The sequence below is a fragment of the Staurois parvus genome, unplaced genomic scaffold, assembly GCF_062004578.1.
Source record: "Staurois parvus isolate SC_StPar_1 unplaced genomic scaffold, SC_StPar_1.0 ptg000218l, whole genome shotgun sequence".
NCBI classification, from domain to species: domain Eukaryota; kingdom Metazoa; phylum Chordata; class Amphibia; order Anura; family Ranidae; genus Staurois; species Staurois parvus.
The window spans coordinates 98,765-117,313 of record NW_028318014.1 but is presented as its reverse complement, the minus strand read 5'-3'; the positions used below and the strand labels follow the sequence as shown (position 1 = coordinate 117,313).

Sequence of the window (18,549 nt, the reverse complement as noted above, 5' to 3'; positions counted from 1 at the left end):
AGTTTTTAAATAATTTAATTTATTAAAGGAAAAAAACTGTACAAACCTGCCTGGCCCTATATGGAAAAATAATTGCCCCCTCCCCCCTTTTTTTTCCTGCTAAAACATGAATGAACTGTGATTAACCACATTTTTATTGGAAAGCTGTGTTAAATTTCACTTGCCACACCCAGTCCTGATTACTGCCAGACCTGTTGAATTGAAAAATCACTTAAATAGAAGCTGTCTGACAAAGTGAAGCACACTAAAAGATCTAAAAAAAACAACACATCATGCCGCTATCTAAAGAATTTCAAGAACAGATGAGAAGCAAAGTAATTGACATGTATTAGTCCAGAAAGGGTTACAAAGCCATTTCTAAGACTTTGGGATCCCAACGGAGAAAATTTGGAACAGTGGTGAACCTTTCCACTAGTGGCCTGCCGACCAAAATTACTCCAACAGCATGACGACGACTCATCCAGAAGGTCAACATCTAAAGAACAACATCTAAAGAACCGCAGGCCTCGCTGCTGACCAAAAAGAACACAAAGGCTCATCTCACATTTTGCCAAAAAAAATCTTGGTTATCCCCAAGACTTTTGAGCAAATATTCTGTGGACTGATGAACTTTTAGGAAGGTATGCATCGCATTACAGCTGCCATAAAACTAACATGGTATTTCATAAAAAGAACATCATCCCAACAGTCAAACATGGTGGTGGGTAGTGTAATGGTCTGGAGTTGCTTTGCAGCTTTAGGACCTTGGACGCCTTGCCATAATTGATGGAACCATGAATTCTGTGCTGTACCAGAAAATCCTGAAGGAGAATGTTTGGCCATCAGTTTGTGACCTCAAGCTCAAGCGCACTTTGGTTATGCAGCAGGAAAATGATCCGAAACACACCAGCAAGTCCACCTTTGAATGACTCAAAAAAATAAATAGAATAAGGTTTTGGAGGGGCCTAGTCAAAGTCCAGACTTAAATCCAATTGAGATGCTGTGAAATGACCTTAAACAGACCGTTTGTGTTCGAAAACCCTCCGATGTGGCTGAATTAAAACAATTCTGCAAAGAAGAGTAGAGTGAGTGAAAGACTCATAGTCAATTATCGCCAACGCTTGATTGCAGTCGTTGCCGCCATGGCTGGTACAACCAGTTTAGGGGGCAATTACTTTTTCACATAGGGCCAGGCAAGTTTGGACGGCTTTTTTCCATTAAATTAAATCATCATTTAAAAACTGCATTTTTGTATTTACTCAGGTTATCTTTGAGTAATATTAAAGTGACACTAAAGTTTCTTTTTTTCTTTCTTCTTTTTTTAAATAACAAACATGACTATACTTACCTGCTCTGTGCAGTGATTTTGCACAGAGTAGCCCCGAGCCTCTTCTTTTCAGAGAAAGCCGCTCGCCCTGGGGCACTGCTGCATGCTCTTCCCCATGCGTCTGCTCTATGCGTCCATAAGAGAATGTGCTCACGCTGCTGTCTCAGCCAATGAGGAGGAAGAGACCCCAGACAACAGAGACTGTCGAGAACATCGCTGGATCGGAGGGGGCTCAGGTAAGGATTGAATGGGGCTGGGGGGGGCGCTGCACACAAAGGGCTTTTTTACCTTCATGCATAGAAAACTTGAAGGTAAAAAACCTGAGCCTTTAGAACCACTTTAAAGTTTGTTTGATGAGCTCAATCATTTAGGTGTGACAAATATGCAAAATAAAAAGGGTGCAAATACTTTTTTCACAGCACTGTAAACCCAGTCTGGTGGCTGCAATATTGGGTACTCCTGCACAGAGGCAAAGTGCCAGGGGTTGTTCCATGCTGGATTACTGCACAGACCTGGAAGAAATACACAAAGGACCCCAAGATTTAATTGCTGATTACTAACTAGTTTTCAAGTTTGTCCTCTTCACCTGTGGGAGATGCCCCTAGAAGCAGCTGTAAAAACATCTAGTGTGCATGAGGCCTTTCTAACAGGCGTGCACAGAGAATAATTCTAATTACTGCAGCACTGATCTGTGTATTATGATGGAGGGAGGAAGTCTCCCTTCTCTCAGAACACAATGAAACAGCGGGAGGATTCCCCCATGCACCTCGCATGTGTGGATAGGGGAATCGGATCCGTTTTTTTTTTCCGTTCAACCCACGTAAAAAAAAAAAAAAAGACTACTGTAAGAGCAGCTTTAGATCTGTGATAATTGTGAATGACCACAGAAAGGTGCAATTTTTCCAATTATTGCTAGTATTATTAAATGTCATTTGTTACAGCTTTTAGAAACTAGAACCAACTCTTTCTTTAAATATATGAAATAGGTGACTTGACATTATTTTTGTCTTTTTACATGTCTCTAGCGTTTTTCACCTACAGCCTAAGTCATAAACCTTTTTTTGTCTGACATTTTGCCCATTGATCTCTGGCTTTGGCTCTGATACAGGTTGACTAATGATAACCTTTGCGTTTGTCTTTTGTTATTGCACAAGAATGCCATGTCATTCCATCTGTGTATTTCCTCTTGTGTTATGGGGGACGTAGCTCGGCTTCTGATAGATGAGTTCAATAAGCAAGACCTAGCCACATCTCGTATATCATTTCTGGAAGACATTTCAACTACCTAATATTTCTTCTCGGCTAGTGCTATTATATATTGTGTTTCCTTACCTGAACACTCACCCTTCCATTTATTTGGTTTATGTGTTTATTCCTGGTATTTGTTTCTTGTGCTTCGTTAAATATGAAATGTTGCATTGTAGAGTGTAATCTGTTACATTGCAAGAAAAGCACTTATCAAGTAGATAAGCTGTCAAAATTCCTGTTTAATGGTCAGTAACAGAGTGCAGGGAAGGGTGGCAGGAGAGGGCAGAAGGGTAATTACTACCAAATCCACTTCTGTTTTTATAGGTTAAGGCTGATGCTAAGTGATAGCTATGGGGTCCTTTAGCACCAATACACCATAGTTACATGGTTAGTCTGGCTAAAAACAAAAAACAAAACTTATCCTATATCCACAGTTGATCCAGAGGAAGGCAAAAACCCCAGCAAAGCATGGTCCAGTTTGCTCCTGCAGGGGAAAAAATTCCTTCCTGATCCCCCAAGAGGCAATCGGATATTCCCTGGATCAACTTTACCTATAAATGTTAGTATCCAGTTATATTCTGTGTATATAAGAAAGAATCCAGGCCTTTTTTAAAGCAATCCACTGAGCTGGCCAGAACCCACTCTTGAGGGAGTCTATTCCACATTTTCACAGCTCTTACTGTGAAGAAACTTTTCTGTGTTTGGAGATTAGATTTATTTTCCTCCAGATGTAAGGAGTGCCCCCTTGTCCCCTGTGATGACCTCAGGGTGAATAACCCGCGTTCACTATATGAACCACTGATGTATTTATACATATAATCTCCTCTTCTCAAGAGAGAATAAATTCAGTTCCTCTAATCTTTCCTCATAGCTGATCTCCTCCCAGCCTCTTATCAGTTTAGTTGCCCTTCTCTGTACTTTCTCCAGTTCCCCAATGTTCTTTTTGTGAATTTGTGCCCAAAACTGAACTGCATATTCCAGATGAGGTGTTACTAATGATTTGTACAGGGGTAATATGATATCTCTCTCTCTGGAGTCTATACCTCTTTTAATACAAGAGAGGATTTTGCATGCCATTATTAAGCTTGTCATCTACCAGAACTCCCAGATCCTTCTCCACCATTGATTCCCCCAGTTGTCCTCCCCCTAGTATGTATGATGCATGCATATTCTTAGCTCCCAAGTGCATAACCTTACATTTATCAACATTAAACTTCATTTGCCACATAGTTGCCCAATTAAACAGTGCATTGAGGTCGGCTTGTAAGTTGGAGACATCCTGTAAGGACATTATTCCACTGCACAGCTTGGTGTCTGCAAAGACTGAAATGGGATTTTTAATCCCAGACCCTATATCATTTGCAAATATATTAAAAAGTAAGGGTCCCAACACTGAACCTTGGGGTACACCACTAACAACCCTAGATCATTCAGAGTATGAATCACCAGTAGTGCAGTTTCTGTGTGTGGAGCAACTAAAGGATGTTGTTTGTCAATACCAGCATTCTTAGAGCAACTTCCTCTGAAGGTTCTAAAGGAAATCTGTTATCTTTGTCTATCACTTATCTAGGATAGAATTAATCCTAACATGACGGTTTTCAGCTTGTTCATATTTTCATTTTCTTTGCATATATGCATACAATTATATTTGTTCATGGGGACTGCGCTGTTGCTTACTGCATATACTTCTTTCTATATAATAATTATAATTAGGCAGATGACATTAGAAAACATATTAAGTACTTGTCCATTACAAGTTAGATAGGTAGCTCCCTACCCATTGTTCTTGGAAAGACATCTATCCATCCTTGGCTAATGTAAAGCCTAGTACACACAATCAGAAAATTGTACCAAAAATACCGCTTTATAAGCGATAATACAATAATCTGATCATTGGTACACAGCTTTTGTCAGAAATTATTTGAAAGGACAAGCACAACATTTTTTCTCGTGATACCAGATCGTACGATTTTCGTTTAATCAGTACAGTTTTTATCTGAAAATAGAAATACATTATATCACTTCCAAATTTTTTTTAGGAAGATTTGAGTTTGTGTAGGCACCTCATACCTGCAACAGTTTCTTCCCACCCCTGCCAACATTCTCTAGATGGCTTCTTCCAACTTAATTTCTCATGTTGTGGTTTTTTTTTTAAGAATGTATTAGACATATGGTAATTTTTATCTAGATAAGTTTTCCTTCTAAAGCTTACTAAGTGCACTCTGAACAGTCATAATAAGTATGCCATCTTGAAAATATTCAAATAAATATTACTATGAAAAATATGGTATATTGTGTGTTGGCTTGGTATTCCCGTAGTTAAAAGTCTTTAAGACCAGTTAACTCTTTTTGTCTTTTCATTGCCAGTAAACAGTCCAGATTAAAGTTTGTACCCTGAAGGTGGTTTGACGCATAGTTCTCTCCCCTCGCTACTCATCTCCACCGAGGTGTTTCAGCTGGAGAAGTGTTTTCTTTAATTATAATTTACTTATGGCAGTGTGCTAATAACCGTGGTAATTATTTTCTGAGATGAGATTATATCACCTGAGGGACTCTTATTCCAGGTCTGTGTATTGAATGTCTAGTTCAAATAATTGGAAAGCAAAAGATTGTTTGCAAACATGACACAGTCTATTAAGGTCATTTTGTCTGCTGTTGGTTTTTAACATTGAATAGGCAGATCTTGTATTAAAGTGTATGTCCATGGTGTTTGTACTGTAATGTAAATATGCATTTTGCCTATGTGTATTTCTTATGTCCTCAACTTAAAACAAGAGGAATAAAATAAGTAACACCCCTTCTGTGAACAGACCTGCTGATGCAAGAAATAATAGGCAGCCATAGCAACTGTTGAAGCAATTACAAAGGAAGCAGATTATGGTTAGAAACATAGTGACCTAGTAATAAAGAATTGAAATAGAAATGTAACAATTTTATTGTCCTTAATTACATTTTACCTAGTTACAAAAAACAAAATCCTTTGGTTTTGTCTGATATGTCACTACTTTTACCACGTTCGTTTAAATTCCCTTACTCCTTATGTTCCTTATTTTTACAGGTTTCAAAAAAAATGTTCAACTTCAGTAAAATATGTTCCTCTTTGTAGGATTCAGTGTTTATAGAGTTCCCAGAGATGGGGGCAATTCAGACTGAGCACCTGATTAGAAAGTGCAGGGGTGGTCCAACCTTTTGACTTTCCTGGGTCACATTGAAAGAAGAGGAATTGGCTTAGGCCAGACATAACATGCTCTTACTGTAAGGATAGCTGATGAGCAGAGAAAGTCAGGCAGATCACAAGTAAACAATCACTGATATAGATAATGTACGTACAGTATCTGAGTGATAAAACTTCATTTTTTTTTATTATAAAAGTAAAAGAGGGCAACATAAAACGTGTGCAATATTTGACACTGTTTTTGATAAATTAGCACATCTATATCTGGTTGGATGGATGTGTTAGCAATTCTCAATAAATTCTAAAGGTACTCATCAGATATTTTGTATCTAATTTTGCCCTTCATGTGCTTCATCCTTGAAAATAGTTGCTCTCAAATAAAGGTGCCACTGAAAACTGATAATATGAATAAGGCATGATTGTGAAAAGTGGGATAATTTTCTTGAGCAGAAAAAACTGATAAAAGTCCAGTAAAGAGACACTTTCCAATATTTCCTCAGCTGCATGTATTTGCTAAGTGTAAACACATTTTTACAAAAAATTGCAAAAAAAACCCTTGATATTTGTAAGTAAGTGTTTAATTTTGTTTTTGGACTGCATTTTTAGCCATATTGGGCTGCATGTGGCCTGTGGGCCTCAGGTTGGACACATCTCCCCCCCTTTATAATGTACAGCGCTGAGCAAACCTCTTAGCGCTATATAAATACTGTATAATAATAATAATAATCTGAGAAGCTACATGCTCAAGAGATCAGCCACTTGGAGAGATAGCCAAAGTATTTTCAAGCCAACTTGGCCCATCCCAGTCCCACCTTCCTATTGGTCATTGAGGCCACTTTCATAATAAAGGACCAATAGGGAGACTTGCCAGTTTCAAGCTTAATAGATGATATTTGGTTATTTAATCTGCTGCCTGTATCTTTTGTATCTGTTTATAATTTTGACATGAAGATTTAATTGGAGGTAATGTGTGCTTGTACAAAGAAAACATTTTGTTTAAATGCTAGAAATAAAACAACGAGTTGATTTTAAAGCAATGCATGTAACATCCACCAAACATTTACTACAAGTGTATCTTTCTGGTACATGTGTTTTAAATTGATTTTGGGTGTTTTAGAGATCTAATAATTTGGGGCATGTGATCAGACGTTTCTGGATTACTAGGACAACACTCTCCACTGATATTCACGTCACCTTCTTTTAACTCACTGTTATCTCTTGAAGTTTTTAAGATGACTATTCCATTAGTTCTTCCAGTTTTGAATGCTTTGTACTGGAATTTAGTGCTTTAATATACCAGGATCCACCCAGAATAGATATTTGATTTACTTGAGTACAGTCTAATGAAATCATTCAGTGGCGTCTTTTAGGAAACCTGTCACTTTGCCCTCAGTGAATGAATGAGACCCCCTTCTTGAGTTGTGAAGGTCTCATACCTACTAGCGGATTTCTTATTTTTTAGATAGTATTTTATTGACATATGTTCCACAGCTTCTTCATGACAAATATGTAAGTATATAGTATACTGTAAATACCAGAAGATATTGTGAGGGTCAGCTTGGTATGCTAATTACAAAACTGAAAAATGTTTTGGTTGAAGAATCATTCCAGCCAAAGTTCAGGTAGATACAGTAGAGAACGCCCAATTCCAACATAAAAAAAAGTTTTCTATCCCTCTCTGTGCACACTTTTTGGCTTATAATAAAGTTATCTTACTTTATACATTAAAAACCCCTGTGAAGTTTTGTAAACATGACCTCTCCTGCTTTTTGGATTTCAACCCCCCTAGTCTGGGGATTTTGCTTTAGTGTGACTCCATATACTCTGGCTTTAAGTTAAACTCCAGGAAAAGGATTTATATTTTGGTCCATACAGTCCTGAGCTTTACATTGCTCTGCCAAAGGGTGCTTCAAGGCTGGTGAAGTAACGTTTCCCTAATGCAGTTTGCAGAACAGCCTAGTTACTCCCCTGCCCCTTGCCTGTGATTGGACAGTAAAGGAGCAGCAGGAGACTGAAAAGCTCCTCTCTCCCTCTCTTTCTGTCAGCATGTTCCTTGTGACTACATTTACCTGCAGGACACCTAAAAGCCTTCTAGTGCTGCTCCTCCTTTCTCCAGTGTAAGTTCTGCTTTCGGGGGGATTATAAGACAAAGACAAATGTAGGTACTTCTATTGGTTATATTTAAAAATACATGTCTTATTTTTTTTTAATGAATACACAGTTGCATTAATTAGCAGTGCCTGGAGTTCAGCTTTAAATGTACCTGCTGCTTGACTTAGGAGGAAGATGATTTTCCTAGTGTATTGGTCATTTCCTTAGCACAGTAATAACTCCCTAGTGTTTCTACATGTAGCTATAATGAGTTATGTTCTTATCTATTGCTTGTGAAAACAAAGCTTTCTTGTATGCTCTATTTCCTGGTGACATTTGCTGTACAAGCTATGAAATATATTATGATCTCTATGGTGACCTCTATAAATGTATTATTTTAAGATGTAAAAGTAATATAGCCTTCACGTCGATGTAAGCGTGCCCTGAACATCATCATCTGAAGCACGCCTTGTATAGCAATAACATGCTTCATTTCCGTCACAGTAGCCAAGGACAGTCTTTGTGTTACTTTCTTCTGGAAACATCAGGCCGACACAGCCATTTCTATGTAAATGTCGCTACTAAAAGATGGTTGCGTGTGAAATATGACTAAGCCAGGCCTACATAATGAGAATGATCTGACGTTTTTGTGTCCACTATGATGTGTTAATCTTCCATCTCTCTGTTTTTATCTCTTTTGTTCTCTCCCTGCACAGGTGATTTCTATTCCGTCCTTTCCAAACTGCTAGGCGAAAGGGAAGATGTTGTTCATGTCCATAAATATAACCCCACTGATATTATAAACTCTGATCTCGTAGAGGAGATCGCTGATGTGGTGCAAAAGAAAGACCCTGGCTGGTACATATCCAGACAAGTGTTAGCACACAAGGAGAGGCCTGATACGATTCTGGTCAGAGATCGAATTCACAAATTCCACAGATTAGAATCCACGTTGAGACCACCAGGGAATAATATGCTGTCTCTGGTGCAGGAAGCTAAACTTGGTGGAGTGGACAAACAGCATCCAGGAGGTTGGTGGGGAATCATTCTACGATAGCTGCTGCAAATGCTTCATCCACATTAGCAAAACCTGAAGGGAAGTTTCTAACTAACAGAAAACAGAGGCAGAACTGTAAATGATTGGACCCAGATACCCCATTGTTTTTCTAGTCCCTTTCTAGCTTTATATTTCTTTTTTATAGTCCCTTTCTAGCTCTATATTACTTATTGACACCATCATGATCTGTGCCATTCTAAAGTTACACCCCAAAAGTGCATGAAGTATATATGTATGTATTGCTATATTTTCAATTCTGCTTACTATTAAAATACATTTAAATTAACAGATGCTGAATGAAAGATGGGCCAGAGATCAATTATTTTTTTTGAACCCCACTCCACCCCCCTCTTTCAAAAATAGTGATTGCCTCCATAGGAGTCATGGCTTTAGTTTATCCTCTTGGACAGGGGTCTCCAAACCTTTTAATATGAGGGCCACATCATATATTGTACAAATAAAACAAGTCAGTCAGTTTTATTTTATAAACAGTCCACCCCTTGCATGCAGTAGTTCCCATCAAAGTCCCCCCTTACATCTATTTGTGGGCAGCAGCATTCCCTCCTACATCTATGTGTGCCCAGCCAAGTCCCTCCTTACATCCATGTGTGCCCAGCAAGGTTCTTCTTACATCCATCTGTGCCCAGCAGAGCCCCCCCCCCTCCCCCTACTTTTTACCTATCAGGTGGCAAGGCATGAGGGGTGTACCAGACATGTCATTGGTTACTAGGGTGCTGATGGACTTAACAGACAACCACAGTGGAGGGGTGGAGAATGGACACTACAGACTGGAGGAGGATCACAGATGGATAGCGGTAGATGCATCAGTCTCCATATTACAATAAACCGACTGGAGCATCAACTCCAACCAGGGTATTTTCATGGACTTGTCTTGTGGGCCATATAAAATCTTGAAGTGGACCAGATGTGGCCCACAGGCCATAGTTTGGAGACCCCTGCTCTTGGTATTAAAAAGGGTTTAGTAATCATGAGTTATGGCATGATTTACCTTACTGGAAAATTGTGTTGTACATGACCAATCAATCAGCTGTCTCTTTTCACATTCTGAGGCCAGCCACATACAAGTTAAGCTCTCTTCCACTAATGTTCCTCTGTCTTCTTAATTAAATTTTTGCATCTAAACATTCTTGTAGTGTTATAGTAGGGAAAAGGAGGACTATCCTCATAGTGGCAGTTGATTCATCTTAATGTCCCTTTCTATTTGCAGTCTACTGTACGTGTTTATCTTAAACAGTGCTACAAATAGGACCATCGTGCTATGCATGAGCTGCTTTAGCAGCTAAACCCTGGCTGCTGTTAGAAATTCTCCACTTTCCTTTCTTCCCTCTTTATTTGAGGCCCACTGTTTTTAGTGTAAAAAGTAAAACCAACCCATAATAATATGGCCATGTGTATTTTGTCCAATTCACATTATGTCACATTTTCCGTAATTGCCCCTTCTTCTGACGTCTGCGGTCTTAGCGTAAATGACATACATGCACGTACAGTAGCTGCTGAAATTCTATTATACAGATAATGGTCCATCTGTAGAATGCATGCTTCAATAGATGTCTACCCCCCCCCAATTCTAATTACACAGCAGGACATTTCTAAGAGACATAAATAGACTTTCTTTAAATCAGTGGATGTTATTTGCAAAATGAAGTGTAGTAAGCCAATTGGAAAGGGCACAGGACACAGCCTTAAAAGCAGCCTCTGAAGTTTCTGGTTTATTAAATGGCCCTTTATTGTCAGGTCTGTTTCCACAGTGTAATTTTGAAAACCTGACTCATTCCCTTCAGGTTTCTATGGCAGCAAACCTTGACGGCATTGCCTTTTGTTTTAATTCGTGTTGTGGTCTCTACGATATTGATTGTGTTTAGTCTTTCTCGCTAATGTGGAAAGCCAGATAATAGTATGGCATGTGGCGATTATCCTTTTAAAAGTAAGCAATATGTATGCATGGCAGACATCTGTGCGTGGGCTGCTCTGCAGGCTGTCTTCACATCACCGGCTGCCAAGTCGATGTTTCCAAATACATCTCTCCTTCTCATATTAATCATTCACTACATTCCTCTTTTATTTTCATTTTTTTCCCGTTCCTCATGTGTTTAAACCTATCAGCAGTAAGAGCTTGTACTGCATGATGGTTATGATAGACTGAAAACCTGGATAGCATTATTTTTAACACGTCAAAGCAATGTGGCAATTTACTAATAAGACACTGTTATTGATGTTATAGCTTGTGGTTGTAAGTGGTTCATTCTATTAAGAGATTAATGACACGACATTATAAATTGTTTCAATAGTAAATACCCAGCAGGGCTCTCCATTATGATCTTTACTGTCTGACATTAGAATGGTTATTATTTATTAGGTTTTTATTTCTGCAGTGGTCCTACAGTGCACACGCCTGCTTGTCTGTTTTACAGAGTGCAGTACAAGCATCTCTATAGGATCATGTCCTGTTCAGATGCTTTGTACTGCATTTAATGGAATAGTCTGATGGATGCTGGTGGAGTTCATTGAGCCTCGGAAATGACCATCTACATGGACCCTAGGCTGCTTTCACACTAAAATGCTTTTGTGTTAAAAAAAGAAAAGAAAAGCTGAAGAAAAATACTCCCCTATGTACAGTGGATATAAAAAGTCTACACACCTCTGTTAAAATGTTAGTTTCTGTGATGGAAAACAATGAGACAAAAATAAATAATTTCAGAATATATTCCACCTTTTAATTTAACCTATAAACTGTACAACTCAGTTGAACAACAAACTTTATTTTTACTTCCCTCCACCTCAAAGATTTCAAACTAAAATAATATGGCTGCATAAGTGTGCACACCATTAAACTAATACTTTGTTGAAGCACCTTTTGATTTTATTCCAGCACTCAGTCTTTTTGGGTATGAGTCTATCAGCATGGCACATCTTGACTTGGCAATATTTGCCCACTCTTCCTTGCAAAACACTCCAAATCTGTCAGATTGTGAGGGCATCTCCTGTGCACAGCCCTCTTCAGATCACCCCACAGATTTTTGATCAGATTCAGGTCTGGGCTCTGGCTGGGTGATTCCAAAACTTTAATCTTCTTCTGGTGAAGCCATTCCTTTGTTGATTTGGATGTATGCTCGTTGTCATGTTTAGCGCTATATAAATACTGTATAATAATTATAATGCTAAAAGATGAAGTTCCTCTTCATGTTCAGCTGTCTAGCAGAAGCCTGCAGGTTTTGTGCCAATATTGACTAGTATTTGGAACTGTTCATAATTCTCTCTATCTTGACTAAAGACCCAGTTCCAGCTGAAGAAAAACAGCTCCAAAGCATGATGCTGCCAACGCCATGCTTCTTTTGGTGATGTGCAGTGTTGTTTTTGTGCCAAACATATCTTTTGGAATTATGGCCAAAAAGTTCAACCTTGGTTTCATCAGACCATAACACATTTTCCCACATGCTTTTGGGAGACTTCAGATGTGTTTTTGCTAAATTTAGCCAGGCTTGGATGTTTTTCTTCGTAAGAAAAGGCTTTCGTCTTGCCACTCTACCCCATAACCCAGACATATGAAGAATACGGGAGATTGTTGTCTCATGTACCACACAGCCAGTACTTGCCAGATATTCCTGCAGCTCCTTTAATGTTGCTGTAGGCCTCTTGGCAGCCTCCCAGACCAGTTTTCTTCTCATACATTTTGGAGAGACGTCAAGTTCTTGGTAATGTCACTGTTGCACCATATTTTCTCCACTTGATGATGACTGTCTTCATTGTGTTTCATGGCATATCTAATGCCTTGGAAATTCTTTTGTACCCTTTTCATGACTAATACCTTTTAACAATGAGATCCCTCTGATGCTTTTGAAAGACCTACTAGAACAGCTGAACTTTATTTGGGGTTAATCAGAGGCACATTAAATGATGGCAGATGTGTACTGACTCCTATTTAACATGATTTTGAATGTGATTGCTTAATTCTGAACACAGCTACATCCCCACTTATAAGAGGGTGTGCACACATATGCAACTACATTATTTTAGTTTTTTAGGTTTACTCCCCCCAACCCCAACCCCCCGCCAAAAAAGATTTCAGTTTGTTTTTCAATTGAGTTGTATAGTTTATAGGTCACATTAAAGGTGGAATCAGTTCTGAAATGATTTATCTTCGTCTCATTTTTTTACATCACAGAAACCTGACATTTTAATAGGGGTGTGTAGACTTTTTATATCCACTGTATGTCTAAGTATGTCTTCCCACTAATCCATTGCAATGTTTAAAAAAAAAATCCTGCTTGCCGCATATTTGGTCAGTTAAAAAAAAAAAATACACACACTTAAAAATGCACTACCCCATTGAAATGCATTAAAAACACACGTGTTTCGTTTTTGATGTGGTTTTTAGTCACATGTCCTGTGAAAAATGCACTGCAATCACAGTAAAATCATTGCAAAAATTAATTTTTACCGTATTTTTGCTACAGATCAGTGTAAAAGTGCCCTTAGGGTGATATCACTGCTTTGCTTAAGTCTTTTCCAATGAAACTCACAGCTTTTTTTGTCCTACTGAGTTGATGAATTCTTTATCTGTTGAGCCAAGCTCCGAATGGGAATTGCTCCTCCCTATCACATAAAACATTATTTTTCCAAAAACATAATTCTTTAGAAAACATCTCTCTAAGGACTTCTTATAGTTAACCAATGTTTCCGAGCTGGCCTGGCCAGTAACTCAATGCAAGATGGGTTTTCATATGGTCTTTACATTTTGTAAATTGCAAATTTCTCTAAACATTAGTGGATTTCGCAAATACTTGTCTTTGCCTAATAACATTTCTTGTACACACTACTTTGAACTTTGCCAGGCCACTTCCTGACGATTTTTAGGTGACTTGAGTACTACTTTGATTCGACTTTGAAGAGACTTTCATGTAATGCTACTTTGCCAATGCTGGTGAGAATGTAATGTCTGATCCAAATCACATCAATATATATGAAGATCCAACTTGGAGGCGACTTCCATTAAAGTCTATGGGCACAAGTTGGATAGAAGTCGCCTTGAAGTAGTACAGGAACCTTTTCTAAAGTCGGAGCGATTTCAATAGTGCTATTTAAGACAGCTCTCATTGACTAACATGGGATTTCACATGTCATGCAATGTGGGGTCTCACAATTCAGATCCCAAGCCATGGCAGTATGAACTGAGACGTAATAATGGTTAGCTCAGTTGCCTGGCAGCACTGCAGTCCTGAGTTTGTTTCCCAAGTGGAACACTGGCTGTAAGGAGTTGGTTTTCCCAGGTTTGTGTAGGTTTTTTCACTATTGGCAGATTGGAATGTAATTTGTTGTGAATCAAATGGGTCCTGGAGTATGTATTTGTGTGCTTGTGTAAGTTTGGTAGGGATATTAGATTGTAATGTCCTTTGTGGGACAAGGACTGGTGCTAACAGTTCTGTGCGTTTTGTGACTCTGCATTGTGTACTGGCACTATACCAGACACTATATTTGATATTTAGAAATAAGGAATACAGCTAGGCAGCTGATGATTGCTTTATTTGCAAGCTCTTGGAGCGAATGTTTCCTTATTAGGTGATGATAGCATAAGCAATTATAGGTCATTACTGAACTTGTTTTCTTTCTACGGGACGGCCCATATAAAACTGTTTCAGTTTTTGAGAGATGAATGGTAAAATCTTTAAGGGCCATTTCACACCATGAATCACACAAAAATGTGCTGTGCAATTCACATGTGATCCCAGTGCAGTGCAATTTCAGCCCATTCATTTGAACCATTCGCATGGAAAGTATTGCATGCACAACTTTATCGAACGCATGGGAACTGGATCACATGGTACTATGCAATCTGGTGCAGGCAAATGCACTGCGTTTACGATTTTGGTGTGAACTGGCCCTTAAATTGAATGTGTGTGGGTAAAATCTTAAAACCATTTAGTACAGCTTTTGAATATATGCATATTTCTCCATGTTATGTCCTTTTTTTTTTTTTTTTACAAAGAAGTATAGATAGCAGTGAGTACAAAAAGAAAGGGGACAAAAGACAGACTGTAACAAATCTAAGGATGGGGAACAACATTTGTGACATCCGTGTCTTTTGTTTTCTGCATTGTAAGGGCTGGTTCACACCAGATGCAGTCCAGTGCGTTTGTTTTCTGCATCAGGAACACACGGACAATGTTTCTCATGTATTCCAATAACCCTAGATCACACCAGTGCAGTCAATAAAAGTAGAACATGCTGCATTGTTTCTGTATGGAACGCAACAAAATGCGTCAAAACACAGACATGTGCCCAATTGAGATGAAGAAAGAAGGGAAAAATGCAGCGAAAAGCATCAAAAACACGCATGCAGAAAAGTGTTTGGAATGCAGAAATTGTAGTGTGAACCGGCCCTAAAACTAGAGCTTTACAGACCCATTAAAAATATGGGCAGCTGGATATAAACAGTCTTGTGTCCATTTACATCTGACTATTTTGGATCAAGAATGGATTCAGAGGTAATCAGATGTATGTGGGTCCATATACAGGTGAAACTCAAAAAATTTGAATATCGTGCAAAAGTTCATTAATTTCAGTAATGCAACTTAAAAGGTGAAACTAATATATGAGATAGACTCATTATATGCAAAGCAAGATAGTTCAAGCCGTGATTTGTCATAATTGTGATGATTATGGCTTACAGCTCATGAAAACCCCAAATCCACAATCTCAGAAAATTAGAATATTGTGAAAAGGTGCAATATTCTCCGCTCAAAGTGTCCCACTCTAATCAGCTAATTAAGGCATAACACCTGCAATGGGTACCTGCACCTTTAAATGGTCTCTCAGTCGGGTTCAGTAGGAATCACAATCATGGGAAAGACTGCTGACCTGACAGTTGTGCAGAAAACCATCATTGACACCCTCCATAAGGAGGGAAAGCCTCAAAAGGTAATTGCAAAAGAAGTTGGATGTTCCCAAAGTGCTGTATCAAAGCACATTAATAGAAAGTTATGTGGAAGGGAAAAGTGTGGAAGAAAAAGGTGCACAAGCAGCAGGGATGACCGCAGCCTGGAGAGGATTGTCAGGAAAAGGCCATTCAAAATTGTTGGGGACTTTCAAAAGGAGTGGACTGAGGCTGGAGTCAGTGCATCAAGAGCCACCACACACACATACGGATTCTGGACTTGGGCTTCAAATGTCGTATACCTCTTGTCAAGCTGCTCCTGAACAACAAACTACGTCAGAAGTGTCTTACCTGGGCTAAATAAAAGCAGACCTGGTCTGTTGCTCAGTGGTCCAGAGTCCTCTTTTCTGATGAGAGCAACTTTTGCATCTCATTTGGAAACCAAGGACCCAGAGTATGGAGGAAGAATGGAAAGGCACACACTGCAAGATGCTTGAAGTCCAGTGTGAAGTTTCCACAGTCTGTGTTGATTTGGGGAGCCATGTCATCTGCTGGTGTTGGTCCACTGTGCTTCATTAAGTCCAGGGTCAACGTAGCCATCTACCAGAAGATTTTGGAGCACTTCATGTTTCCTTCCACAGACAAGCTTTATGGGGATGCTGACTTCATTTTCCAGCAGGACGTGGCACCTGCCCACACTGCCAAAAGCACCAAAACCTGGTTCAATGACCAAGGGATTACTACTGTGCTTGATTGGGCAGCAAACTCACCTGACCTGAATCCCATAGAGAATCTTTGGGGCATTGCCAAGAGAAAGATGAGAGACATGAGACCAAACAATGCAGAAGAGCTGAAGGCCGCTATTGAAGCATCCTGGTCTTCCATAACACCTCAGCAGTGCCACAGGCTGATAGCTTCCATGCCACGCCGCATTGAGGCAGTAATTGCTGCAAAAGGGGCTCAAACCAAGTACTGAGTACATATGCATGCTTATACTTTTCAGAGGTCCGATATTGTTCTATGTACAATCCTTGTTTTGTTGATTGCATGTAATATTCTAATTTTCTGAGATTGTGGATTTGGGGTTTTCATGAGCTGTAAGCCATAATCATCACAATTATGACAAATCACGGCTTGAACTATCTTGCTTTGCATGTAATGATTCTATCTCATATATTAGTTTCACCTTTTAAGTTGCATTACTGAAATAAATGAACTTTTGCACGATATTCTAATTTTTCGAGTTTCACCTGTATATCCAGCCCAAGCACCCAGAGACCAACATGGAGCTTCTGATCAGGTCCGCTCTAAAAGCCTAACTGGACCCCCTGTGTGAAAGGGGCCCAACAAAAATGTCATGAATACGGTTATGTTACAATTGGAGGGTCCTAAAAACAATTTAAAACACTGCAAATTCCTACAAATACCTGATGATCCTGCCAGAAATGCCATCAGCTCTTAACTTTCTATAGTGTTTTGACAATGCTGCCACTGCTTCATCGAAATAGCAGGAGAGGGACAAAAAAACAGGAGGCAGCTGAGAATGTATACAAGGAAGAGTTATGAATATGAGAAGAGGGGGAGGTGTTTTGTAGTCCGACAGGGGAGGCAGGACTGCTGACCCTGATTGGCATTTTGCGTGCTACAATGGCACTGTTGTTGGCCTAATAAAGGAAGTTAGGTGCTGTCCACCTTTCTGTCAGGATTAGTATTTTTTTAGTACTTTCAGCATTAAAAGGACTATACCATGGGGTCATGTGCAAGTATTAAAGTGCAGTGCTGATTTTTTTTTTTAGCTTTTTTTTTTTCTTCTTTTATGTTCAGAGCTAAAATAGGTGTGGAAATATAGGTGTTCTTATAACAGAGATCTTACAACTGCAGTGCTCACATAATGAAAGCAACCAGAGGAGGACTCTCCACCAAAATCTACTTCTGCTGGAAATATCACTTTGTGGGGGACTGAACCTTTTTAAAAAGCAAGCTTTGTGGTGAATAGCAAAAATGTATTGGATTCCTGGGATAGTTAATGTATATTATTCAGCTTGGTGATAAAACCCTTTGTATAATGTAAGACTGGGGCTTTATATTGAAAGGAAAATATCTGGTGTAAAAGTAATGTGAACATTCCTACTTGTTTCTAGGTTACATTTACACTTCAAATACTTTCAGTAAAGTCAAAGGAGGTCTGCCTGTATGATTCTCTGCAGTACATTATGCTCTGGGTGAACGGATGCATTTTTTTTTTTTTGTTTTCTACATTGAGCGCCAGCAAGCCATATAATTGCAAGAACTGAAAAGAGCAGTTTCCTTTCCCGCAGATTCCAGTGACTAAGCCAGCAATTTGTAGAAATGAAACATCAACTATAAAAATATTTGTGCATGTCAGATGATTGCTGGAATACTTCCACGGTTTTGGGATTGAATCTATTCGGCATTAAAGGGAAGATGTAAAAATAGAAATATGGGAGCCATCAATGCTGACTTAATTATTAAAGCGTATATAATGACAAAATAAAATACACATATGCAGTATATCTCTGCAAAACATGCACATTTGCCCAGGTTTTATTTGTTTAATGACCCTACAAATACCTGTGGACCTGCCATAAATGCACTCAGCTCTTAATTTCTTATTGTGGGCTGACAACATACAGCGTTTTTGTGGACTGAGTAGATTCAGCCCTGCCTATTGTCTTTTGCTAAAATACTTAATCACTCCCAGTTTCCCTTTATCCTTAACATAGGAACTAATTAACTTTAAGTCCAAGAAAAGAACAAGG

General features: G+C 38.9%; 1 protein-coding gene across 7 annotated transcripts in view; it reads left to right on the top strand.

The window, feature by feature from the left end:
- Window positions 1-18,549, top strand: part of PAM (peptidylglycine alpha-amidating monooxygenase) — a 248,266-nt gene that overhangs the window by 158,382 nt on the left and 71,335 nt on the right. For 4 of the 7 annotated variants that reach the window (XM_089679107.1, XM_089679108.1, XM_089679105.1 and 1 more), the window contains exon 15: window positions 8,537-8,851. The exons of the other annotated variants lie outside the window; for them this stretch is intronic. In XM_089679107.1, coding sequence (XP_089535233.1) covers window positions 8,537-8,851 — 315 coding nt within the window. The remainder of the gene's footprint in view (window positions 1-8,536; window positions 8,852-18,549) is intronic. 7 annotated transcript variants of the gene reach the window in all.